Source organism: Magallana gigas, chromosome 6 (assembly GCF_963853765.1).
Source record: "Magallana gigas chromosome 6, xbMagGiga1.1, whole genome shotgun sequence".
In the NCBI taxonomy this organism is placed as follows: Eukaryota; Metazoa; Mollusca; class Bivalvia; order Ostreida; family Ostreidae; genus Magallana; species Magallana gigas.
Window position 1 is genome coordinate 1,951,227 of NC_088858.1, and position 12,534 is coordinate 1,963,760.

The 12,534-nt window shown below is 34.1% G+C and overlaps 1 protein-coding gene and 1 long non-coding RNA gene across 7 annotated transcripts in view; both read right to left on the reverse strand.

The window, feature by feature from the left end:
- The window catches only part of LOC105329343 (ral GTPase-activating protein subunit beta), a 38,331-nt gene that overhangs the window by 19,489 nt on the left and 6,308 nt on the right, over window positions 1-12,534 (reverse strand). For all 6 annotated transcript variants that reach the window (XM_066089182.1, XM_066089179.1, XM_066089181.1 and 3 more), the window contains 9 exons: window positions 10,604-10,837; window positions 9,830-10,090; window positions 9,559-9,699; window positions 9,114-9,323; window positions 8,002-8,243; window positions 7,707-7,849; window positions 6,557-6,672; window positions 6,301-6,429; window positions 5,996-6,094 (listed from right to left, as the gene is read on the reverse strand). In XM_066089182.1, the coding sequence (XP_065945254.1) occupies window positions 5,996-6,094; window positions 6,301-6,429; window positions 6,557-6,672; window positions 7,707-7,849; window positions 8,002-8,243; window positions 9,114-9,323; window positions 9,559-9,699; window positions 9,830-10,090; window positions 10,604-10,837 (1,575 nt within the window). The remainder of the gene's footprint in view (window positions 1-5,995; window positions 6,095-6,300; window positions 6,430-6,556; window positions 6,673-7,706; window positions 7,850-8,001; window positions 8,244-9,113; window positions 9,324-9,558; window positions 9,700-9,829; window positions 10,091-10,603; window positions 10,838-12,534) is intronic.
- Window positions 797-5,711, reverse strand: LOC136276644 (uncharacterized). Its single transcript, XR_010715188.1, has 3 exons — window positions 5,196-5,711; window positions 4,536-4,750; window positions 797-4,425 (listed from the first exon to the last, which is right to left on the reverse strand). It is a non-coding gene; the product is annotated as an uncharacterized lncRNA (long non-coding RNA).

The following is a 12,534-nucleotide window of genomic DNA, read 5'->3' on the forward strand; positions in this document are numbered from 1 at the left end:
AAGGGCCTGAGAGTCGACTCGCATTTGATTGTCAACAATGGAATGGGCGAAGTACAAAGATAAAGAATATTGCCTTCTTTAGATTAAGGGCATTGCAGATATAATGCATGAACGTTTGAATATGCAAGAAAAGAAAAAAAATAGTTTTAGTACCAAAAACTCGACACTGCACGTAAATGGACACTATCACACATGTATATAAAGCCTTCAATTTTGTATCACCCAATTGCACCTAAAAGTTGTGCCCAAAGTGTTGTATTCCTTTCTTGGTAATATCTTTTGCGCAATTATTTGTTGTTTTATGTGTATATTATGTTTGTAAATAATGCATTCACCTGGTCATTTGAGGTAAGCATTCTTCTAGCTTTGAAAAATATGTAAAATTTAATACTAACATAGCGATGCAGCAGGATGCACACGTCCACACGGGTGAATCATCTACATCGAAATACTTTAAAATGTAAAGGGTTGTATAGATATCAGCAAAGAAAGATATATACATGGGGGACAATCCCCATTACGAGTCATGTTCATCTTTGATAAAATGATATTACATATAGGATATTCAATTTGGCATTAATTTCAATACACTGGACGCGTTTTCGAAATTACCTGTCACTGACCCTTTTTTAAAAAAAAAAATATTGTTTGACTATTGTTATTTCAACTATCAATATTCAATACTAATCAATCTTTTTTTTTGCAAATCCTCAACAGAACCAGCCATTTCATTCACAGTTGGAAAAAAACTGCCACTTTGTCAACCATATTCAGTTAAATGAGTTGAAATCAAGAAGAGATATGAACATTGTTTTATTCATAAAATGCAAGAAATACAGTATAAACTGTTAGTTATGAAACATTTTATCATTTTCATATAAGCCATTAATAAAAATTGACTTATAAACAGCATGCATATTGTGTAATAATCCAATCAGTGGCGAATAGACAAAGTAAGAAGTTATGCATGCTAAGTCAATAATCAATGGTGCTATAAGAGACAGTCCATTTATACTATATTCCCTATCTCAATCAGAACAATGGAATAATGAAATCTGCTACAAAACTCCAAACAACAACTAAATGTAAAAAAATCAAAATACATGGTTATGACTACATTTCATTAGAAATTCTTTCTTGACTAGTTTACATTGCAGGGGTATTCATTGTTTACAAAACAAGAGGCCCATGGGGCCACATCGCTCACCTGAGCAACAATGGGCGTTCAAAAGATATTGTGCCATATGGTCCCTCGGTAGAATAACAAAAAATAAATATTGTCAAGTATTCGAATTTTACACTTATTTTTGCATACAAGTAATCATTGACATTGTACCTTCATGAAATACTATTTTTTACCAGAATAAGAAAATCCTACGCAAGATATAAAACTAAACATTTGGTAGGGGTACACTGTTAAGTTGTTAACTTCCAATTCCCTATATTTTCGTTCTGCCCCCCCCCCCCCCCACTTTGTAAAGCGATCAAAATATATGAGAGCATATAGGTACATTTGTTTCATCAACTACTTACTTGTTATTGTATTTAAAAAAAATATATAATAGTTATTGTATTTTATTTAAAAAATCCTACATGTATAGATGTGAAGAAGAAAATTGTACCTCAATGTGCTCAATTCCTCAAATTAAAACATTCAAAAATTTAATTTGTCTTCTCCATTATAATTAAATGACTGTTATTTACCTCGCGTACAAACTGTGCGTACAAACGCTGTGATATTTTCTTAGGAATAGCGATAATTATTATATCCCCATAACAGAAATGTGTCAGAACTATGGAAACTGTTTTAAAGATGTCGTTTTTATTTACTCGTGTCTGAAAAACTATCAAAATTGATGTAGATTTCACATTATTCATTGTATAATGAGGGGACCCCAGAGAGTAGGTATATACAGAATATCATTCTTTTATTTTGTTTGTACAAGTATTTAACATACTCTAATTCATATAGAATTTCTAATGTTCAACCAAAATTTCAGCGTCAATCGTAGAATTATAAGCAAGATACAGAGCTCACAGTTTCCCTAGGTTTGAGTCATATTTTGTTGACATGACTTTATTACATTCAGCTTAAGATTTTTAACTTGGTATTTCCTATTCAGCATTTAAAATGGAAAAAAAGAATGGCCTAAGATTTTCAATTCTTTTATTCACTCACGACCAGTTCATTGGTATTTAAGGTTCAAAATCAGTTTATACAAATGTACACAAACACAGTCAAGGATCACATGTACAGTAGGAGTAATAATGACGAAAAAAGGTTAAGTTTACAATACAATAAGTTGTTAAAATTGGTTTCTGGAAGAACAGACTTTGAAAATTTTCTTAATAAATATTGACAATTTTTTTTCTTTTTTAATCTTTAGTTTTTAAGATCTGTGTACAAACATAGAATTGTGAGCAAATCTCTTTATCTTGCTTATAATTCGAAGCTTAACACTCAAATATGGTTAGTAAATAGAAATTGTAAACAATTAAACACAAGAAACACGCATGCACTATAACAAATAAAGAACACAATTTATTTTATCGAAATGAATCATATATATACATGTATATATACCTACATATTTCCTTCAGCGATATCAAACTCTATTTAAACTGAATAAACTCGAGAAAATGCCGAGCATCGATCTCAACAAAACCTATTGCATTAATCTACCATTACGCAAAAGATAATGCCGAATTACCGATAGAATGAATTGTATTTCAGTACTTTTTTGATACATCAGATTTTGCTTAATTTGCGCAGGTAAACAGTTAACTGTTTGATTTACCGAAGTCTCTGTTTGAATTGATACGTAAAAATCACGAAATACGAGAGTTCCCAGGTTAAATTACAAAGCATAAATAATGAAAACGAAACGAAAATCAGAACAAGCTAACACCAACGTCATGTGTGAAATCTGTCAACGCATTGAAATATTTAGCCTCAATTTACTTCACAAAATCGGCACCAATATATTTTGCATGTTTCAAAAATTTCCCGTTGCATAACAAGCAAATTCATCATAGTCAGATCGACCCTTTTTCGCATAATGTCATGGCTGCTTTAAACAAAGAACCTCGTTTTAGAAGTATGGAATACGAGTCTTGGTAAAATGGGTATGCAAACCCGGGCCTTGGCAAAATAAAAGCCGGGGCAGATCGGCAAGCGTCAATTCCAAATACGCATTATTTTGCGGCAATATTTACAGCGAATACAAATATAACTGGTCCATCAAATATCCTGAAATTTTAATGAGATTGGCAGATTAATAACTGCCAATCTTTTGTTTTGACCAGGCCAAGTCTTGCCTACCCATTTTACCGGATGCCGAACCAAACCGAAGCTGAAACACGCCTTTCCTTTATCATTTTTTCGTAATAACTCAGATTTGAAACTGAATTAGACCTTAATTTTTGCAATTTATATTTTCCTTCCCATAAGGATAATTTATGCTAAACTACGTTGATTTGCCTCGGTAGTTCTTGAGAAGAAGATTTTTAAAAATGCACCCCCCTTTTTTCTACAGTTTCAAGGTTTTCTCCGCTTTGAATACAGATCGGACTTTTATTTCTGCAATTTATATTCGCCATCCCATAAGGATGCTTTGTGCCAAATTTGGTTGAAATTGGATAAGCGGATTTAGAGAAGAAGTTCAAAATGTAAAAAGTTTACAGACGGACGGACGGACGGACAGACGGACAGACGGACGACGGACAAAATGTGATCAGAATAGCTCACTTGAGCTTTCAGCTCAGGTGAGCTAAAAAACCTTGGTTTCTTATCAAAGTCTTAAAATCAAATAAAGATTTTTTCACTTAGTCTAAAACGAAACAGCCTATGCATGCATCAACTTGCTTAAAAAGAATAAACATAGCATCTGCTACAAATAATTAGTTCTACAATTACTCAATGTTAAAAACTTATTTTACATCTAAGAGTTAACAAATAGAAATGAACTTTACATAAAGAAATCGTTTATTACCAGTATTAGCTTTTCAGTCATATTGATAGTGTATATAAAATATCACTTGATTTCTCACAAGTTTTTAAAAGTAGAAAAGACATGACAAAACTCTATTCAATACAATCAAAATAAAAATTCCAAATTAACACATCCGTGCAAAAGCTGGAAGTAAAAATTTTACATACAACACTTTATGGTAAGAGAGATTATTGTGCATGAAAACATATTGCTCAAATTACAAGTAAATAATGTAACTTGACAGGAAAACTACCACTAAAATCTTCCAGCTACAGTTTTCTTCACAATTAAGGAATGCTGTGATCTTGTTTAAGGAAATTCTGTAAGCTGGATATGCTTCCCCGTCGTCAATGATAAGACTGAGGCCATTTTCCTCCATGTTATCAGCCATGATGTTTTCTGTGAGCTTTAGTTGACTTGGAGCTTTCACGGTCTGACAAATAAAAATAATTAGAACAAGTTCTTCCCAAACACATGCATGATTTTTTAAATACATATGAAAACATCTTTTAAAGAAAATATTAAAAAGTGATGTAATTATACCTCAACTTCCGTCCTTCCAGTTGTTGAGACAGATTCTCGTTGTTGTACGTCTGTACAACAACATCAGTGATTTTCAAGTGTTGGCCTTTACCCACTTCTTTCTCGGCAAACTCTCTCCAAAGTGACACTTTGCACTTGCCCGTCCCATCCTTCAAGGTTATAGATTTGACTTTTACATCTCTTCCTCCAACTGATACAGTTCTTGTGATTTCTTTCTACAAAACATATACAGCTACTAAGGCAGTGTTTAAAAGAGAGGTTTAAAAAAATGCTAATTGCTATTGTAAAACGCAATCATTTACATTAAGCATGGATGTTTAATTAATTTACACAGCGGTCGATTCGTTTTTTCTGCCTTGCACTTCCGGCAGTTCATAGAATATAGAATATTTATTTTTGTTTAATAAATATTTCGCTAGGATTTTTTGAAACCTTAACTTCGTCTATCACCAATAATTTTTCTAAGAATTATTTAATACTGGCAAATACTCGTACCGGTAAAACGACTGTACATTGAATTAAAACACAGGGTAAACGATTATATATAGCTTTGCAGTCTAGCAAATTCTTAACATAAATATCAAAGAAAACAAACCGTTATAAAACTGTCCAAAGTAAAATAAGGTGCAAAACAGATTATTATTAGATGCAATGACTTACTGTAGTACAGTTCTGACGATCTCCACTGCACTGCTCAGCTTGAAAACTTCTCCTCGTGATTCTGTTTACTCAACAGCTGCAGCTTCCCGCGATATGGGTCAGGTGAAAATCATGAAAGTTAACTTGTTCGTAATATTATTCTGCGGGTGTTTCAATATTAGCTACATAAGCAAACGTTTTTAAAAAAAACTGACTCAATTTCTTTTTGTTTACGAGAAAAAAAGATATAATATACACCTTTTAATAATCCAAAGCAGCGCATGTCTTTTTTACGGGAGTTTTAAATTTGATACAATTTTGTATTTTGAGATAACCCCCTTCATGTTCCCCTTCGCAAATATTCATCCGCATGTAATATTTACAATATTCTATTCACACTTTTAGGTGAACTTCAAGGTTATTGTGTAATAGATATGCAGGATAAAAGTTTCCAACGCAATGTTGTCATCAACTTATTCAAATTATGAAAATAAGGCTATTGCAAGTGCCTTATTTATCAAGATTTATTTGCAGCCAGTGAAGGAACACACATAAGAGTTTGTGCTTCGGTGAATCCGCAACGAATCAGCGTTGACAACAAGGATCAGGCGAGCCGACTCAAAAAGTAAGTTGTAAATGTTTTATTGACAATTTATTGTTATTGTTTGCAATTACATATTAATTACTTACAAATACTTTATAGTTCAAATTCCTTTAATTTATAATTGTTAATAACTATCAATAATTTATGAAGAACTTGTTCATTATCTACTGATAACTCTCTGAAGACATTTGGAGACAGAAAACACTGCGGGGATTACCTTGGTTCTCCGACTCCTGGCTGATGTCGTGGGGCTGGAACGTGGTTTGTTCTGCGGCTTCACACACCGCCATATCCTCCACCAGTAGCATCAAACCGCCTGTAAACAGACACCGCAACAAACACACTGAGGACCTAGCACAACTGTTACAAATAGTTTGTCAATTGGGCAATAAATAAATTGTAATAGTGGATCATTTCAATCTGTGATAAAACATTAGATAGATGACATGTAATGAGTGAGAAGATGCCGATACCCTATAACATTAGATAAATGACATTTATTGAGCGAGAAGATGCCGATACCCAATAACATCTGTGTGTTGGTGGAATCTGAGCTGATGCGAAGGGCTCCAATAATTAGGTCAATGATCTTCTTCTTCAGAGAAATGAATGTGATGAGCTGTACCTCTGTGTCTGTGCTGGATACAATGTCTGTAGGGAATAACAATAAAGGGAATTCAAATAAAATAATGATATATTACAGTAAAATTACAATAAATATATAGTGAGATGCTGTGTTAACAAGTGATTGGTATTGAGATACTGTGAGATATCTCACCCCTGATTGTGAGATCCTTGAAGTGCAGCGGCAGACAGAGAGTGGTCAGTAGAAGGTTGATACAGGCCTTCTGTAGGTCCACATTCCTAAACTCGATGGTACTGTTGGTCTCACTCCTGTCAATCAAATCACTACATATCAGTTCTTATAATGACATATGTCTAATACTTTGAAATCATTTAAATTTTGTTAGAGAGATGGCGAAAATCAATGAGTGCTCGTTTTTTAAAGGTTCACAGAAACATAATTTTGTGGATAATTTATGGATAACAAAATGTCGGTAATTAAAGACAAATTTAATAATTCTTTGAGGATTAAAATTCATGGGCAAGGGGGTACCCACAAAAATCCATAAAAGTTGAGCCTCCACTATAAAGTAACAGGGGAGATAATCAAGGTTTTACATCTATATCTGAAATCAGTTTGTACATAGTACATGGAGTTATTATTTACTTACTTGTACTTATTAGGTAGATCATTCAGCACCAGTTGAAGTCAGTTTGTACATAGTACATGGAGTTATTATTTACTTACTTGTACTTATTGGGTAGATCATTCAGCACCAGTTGAAGTCAGTTTGTACATAGTACATGGAGTTATTATTTACTTACTTGTACTTATTGGGTAGATCATTCAGCACCAGTTGAAGTCAGTTTGTACATAGTACATGGAGTTATTATCTACTTACTTGTACTTATTGGGTAGATCATTCAGCACCAGTTGAAGTCAGTTTGTACATAGTACATGGAGTTATTATTTACTTACTTGTACTTATTAGGTAGATCATTCAGCACCAGTTGAAGTCAGTTTGTACATAGTACATGGAGTTATTATTTACTTACTTGTACTTATTAGGTAGATCATTCAGCACCAGTTGAAGTCAGTTTGTACATAGTACATGGAGTTATTATTTACTTACTTGTACTTATTGGGTAGATCATTCAGCACCAGTTGAGGTCAGTTTGTACATAGTACATGGAGTTATTATCTACTTACTTGTACTTATTGGGTAGATCATTCAGCACCAGTTGAAGTCAGTTTGTACATAGTACATGGAGTTATTATTTACTTACTTGTACTTATTGGGTAGATCATTCAGCACCAGTTGAAGTCAGTTTGTACATAGTACATGGAGTTATTATTTACTTACTTGTACTTATTAGGTAGATCATTCAGCACCAGTTGAATGGCATCCAAAATATGAGGCAGCAGCATCAGAACTCCGTCCAAATCGACTCGTAATATATCACAGGAGTTAAACAGCACACTGGCTAACACTTGTCCACTCAAATACTGGAAGAGATGAATTAGAAATACACGTATAATGGATAAACTCACTGATAACACTATAAATGGAAAATTCAAATCCAAAATCATATCAATACACTAAATTTGAGGTACATATACACATGTGAAACTAATATGACTAAAACGGGAAAACTGACCTCCTCTGAAGTTTGCAGGCCGTAGTACATGGCCAAATAAAATCTGGAGTAATACACAGGTAGGATGGTCTCCCCTGTTTTGTGAGCACAGAAAATTCTACACAGTGTTCCGAGGGCTTCAGCACGTCCCATCTCGTACGTGTTGTCACAGACCAGTGCACTATCCGAGTGGTAATCCATTGTCACGGAGTTCCGTCGCGAGTCAGTTAATGAACTGGATCTTCGATCCGAGTGAATGGAACCTAAAAGGGTGTATTTAAAGTTGAGATAAATCAAGGTTCAAGATATGTCATTAAAAGATTACATACATATTTCAGTCTTATAGGTGTACTGTTTATATACTTTAGATTCCTAATAAAACGCAAGGAATTAATATCTACATTAAGTCGTGAGAAGCACATTTCACAAATTTTGAAATCTCCCTTTTAAATGTATTTTTCAGACAGATGTAAACTAAATATTAAACAATGATAAAAATTCATCATTCACCATTTTATATTCTCTCGCTTTGATGCAAAATGATTGAATCACGAAAATGAGAACTTAGGTAAAAAAAGGAATCTGCAGTATATATTTCCACAATTTATAATTTCAATTAAATCTACCGGTACTCTAACAGTGAACAAATTACACAAAATTGCATGAAGCTGGCAGGCAATTTAAAAAAAATGCTTTCATAAACAGGTACTCTGTACTTCTATCCTTAAGAAAGTTCAGTTTTCAAATCAGGCCTCAGGATAATGGAGCAATTTTAGACAAATTTAAGTCAAAATTTCAGCCAGTCATAAATTGATTGTTTATCAATTCATAATATGACGATTGGTTTGAATATATTTTATAGTTAAGATGGCATATACAAGAGGATTGGGCACAAGTTCTGTAAACTTAAAATGCCCTCTCCTGTGTCGATTGAAATTTGTAAATAACAACTTAATACCAAGTTACTTTTAATAGCATTTCAATTTTGTCCATATTATCAATCAAAAGACATTAACAACAGAGTACATTTTGACTAAAGTGTCAGATTACTTCAAGATCTTGGAGCCAGAACTGCATATGAAAACAAACTCTTGTTTTTCATGCAATCCATGTAATGAATATACATGTAGTACCTTGATCAGGAACGATTCTGTGACAGTTGTGAAACTTGACCCTCGCCAGGGCAGCATCAAAGAGCCACGCCCCAAAAAGATGGAGAATGCTGTCACACTTTGGCCGAGTGGGAGCCAGAGACTGGCGGGGCTCGTAGAATATCAGACTGGACATCATGGGTGTATTGGATTTTGGCACTGCGACGGACGTGTTGGCTGGCTTGGAGCTTCCTGCAAAATTAAATCAGTTCATCCTTTGGTAGCCTTTATGAAGGAGTGTATTGAATGAAAAACAAAAACCTTCACTGAAAGACATTTTACATAAACAAATGGTTAAGAGGTGTAAATATACATGTCACTGTTACCCAAGTTACTGTTCATGTAGTATACCAGTATTCATAATTGTTAATTAATTTTACTTTCTTAAATGTAAAACTTAAAAAAAAACTTTTCGTTCTGTGCCTACCTTTGTTGGAGGAGCTGAAGACAGACATAGGGCGGGAGGATTTCCTCTGCCCCGGGGGAGTGGGGGGCATGGTTAGCTTACTGTTACTGCTGCTACTGGAGATCAGCTGCTCATCGTACTTATTCTGGGTCTGGGGAATACCTGAAAGCACCAAATAATCAAAATCTTTAACCATCTTCTCTCTGACTTCATATAATATTCTTAAATTTCAAATAAAAAATTGTATAATGATGGTTTATATTTATTTGAATAAGTTATCAAATTGACTGACCCAGAAAGGCATTAACCATCACAGACACGCCCTTCATGGCCTTGTAGAAGATGACCGGGAGTTTCTGCAGACACTCATGCTGGGTCGGATCTATCAGAGTGTCGCTATTCATGGCCGCTTGCATAAATTTGTGGGTTTTTCCGATGATTTCTGGACGACACAGATCCACAGGATTCTGTATGATGTGAAGGAATCGGAACCAGCACTGGGCGATACAGTCATATGTCATGGCGGTCGGTATCAACTGAGCTTCATCATCAGCTGTGAAAGTAAAGTCAGAATCATGTATAACAAGACCTTCAACATTATAGATATATGTATTAACGATGACTGAGAAAAATCAACTGAATCAGTTCTTTTAATCTATGTATTTTGCATTCATATTTACCTGCAGAGGTTTGCAAAATAATTTAGTCCTATCAAGTACTATCTTATGCTTCAAATATGTATTGAACATTAAAAAAAAGTTGTTTAAATCTTTCCAGAAAGATTGATTGACAACAAATTATAAGGTTTCACTCATCTTTGGATAGAAGCTTATTCAAAATTCTTTCAACGTCATATGGAACTTAGAAATTTACATTAAAAAGAATTTGTATGCTCAAGGAAACATAAGACTCAGTGGCCCTGTTTACATACCTAGTGTCAGCGGCCCTGTTTAAATACTTAGAGTCAGCAGCACTGTTTACATACCTAGAGTCAGCTGCCCTGTTTACATACCTAGTGTCAGCGGCCCTGTTTACATACCTAGTGTCAGCTGCCCTGTTTACATACCTAGTGTCAGTTTGGGGTAGTCCGGTCCCTGGGTAAAGCTGAGGACATGGGCTGTGAGGGCTTGGTTGACCTTATGCCACTGCACCACCAGCGACTCGTGGTGGCGCCAGCTGATACACATGCCGCGGAAGGTCTTCCAGAGAGAGGGGGAGGGGAAACACTTGTGGCAGGTCAGCAGCCAGATCTCAAACAGCACACTGAGCACTCGCTCACACAGCTGGTCCCCTATGTCATCTGTCAAAGACACAGCCCACTCAGCAGGTGCTTGTTATCATCATACTCAATACTATCACCGCTAGTCAAGGGGGACTGTACCTGTTCTCTTTTCAGTAAAGAGGGCAGGAGGGATTTGTCACCCTTGGCTAGCTAAAGTGACAAAATACCAAAAGTTAAAGTACCGGTACTAACAGGGTGATAATAAAGAAAAAAAATGTGTATCTTGAAAATACATTGGCACTGAGACATCAAAAGTGTTAAAACCAAAATTTCAAAGCACACACTAAAATTTCCTGCCATATTCCTCATACCCATTAGTTTCCCTCAAAAATAGTGTTGCTTTGCTTAAACAATAGTTAATATTTTAATAAAGACTATTTCTATCTGCAAAATCCATCAACTGGCAGATATAAGGATAATAGTTTAATGAAAGCCTGAAACCCTCTTGAAAGCTTAATGGCTGAAATAAACACCCCCTCCCCCCCCCCCTTCATCTTCAATCCTAATATGTCCAAATGTTGTTTGATGTATGATCACACAACTTATTATTATTAATTTTTTTTTTTTTTTTTATTAGGGGGGGGGGGGGGGGTTCTTGGTTTGATTTTGTCATTTAAATGCTGATCATACCCATATAAACAGAGGATGAGTACAATACATTTACAACACATACATCATGATGGCTACTGCAGTTATAGAAGTGTGAATACAATGAAAATCTCCTACACTAAATAAAATGTAAAAAAACAAAAAACCTACAGGATTGTTTAGAGATGGTTGTACTATCTATGGAATGGTGATTTAAGGTATTCAAAGTATAATGAAGGGATATTGAACAATTTTGAATCATTTTAAACTAGTTAAATATGTATTGCTAAATAACAATGAAAGTGAAATGAACCAAATTCACATGACTGACAACATATAAGGAGCTGGTCATTTCGCACTTTAATTTTTTTAAAGAGTTATCTCCCCTTGATGAAAAAAAGAAAATTTTAATTTTAATTGTCAAAATATCTGCAGTAAATGATTAATTTTATTTCATATTTAAATAAAGAGAGTGTTTATGCATGTATTAACTAAAACTTTAAGAGTTTTAGAAATTTGAAGTTACCTAAGTTTTACAATATCTTAATAAAACATACATTGCCCATAGACTTTAATGCAAAATTCAAGGTGTAATTAGTTGGACCATAATCAAAATTTTGAAAACTCCTTTGGTGATGTATTTTTATTTGATAACACCTTCAAAATGATATCATGATTAAAAATATCGGACCATTCATTTATAAGGTACAAAATGTGGTCGTTATACATCGAATACCTTAAAAGAGCTTTTTCCAAATAACACTGAAATAAACAAGTGTTTGTTAAAAATGTGGACACATTTCACAGTAAATACTGATAACTACTTTAGTTAACTTTTATTTTCCCATAAAAATAAACTTTTGCATATGTTCCTAAAACAAAACTTTTAGTTTATTTTTATTCCTGAGAACTCTATTTCGGCATGTTGCGAATGCCACAAAATTACAAGTATCGAACCACATATAAATATATCTCTCACATAAAACAATGATTTAGAGTATTGTGTTCAATTTGACCTTAGCCTCAAAGAATGACATTGAACTTTATCTGTAGTATACCTTTTTGACATGACCTTATTACAAGAATTATCAAGTACAGATTATGTCTTTACTGTGAATAGATCAAAT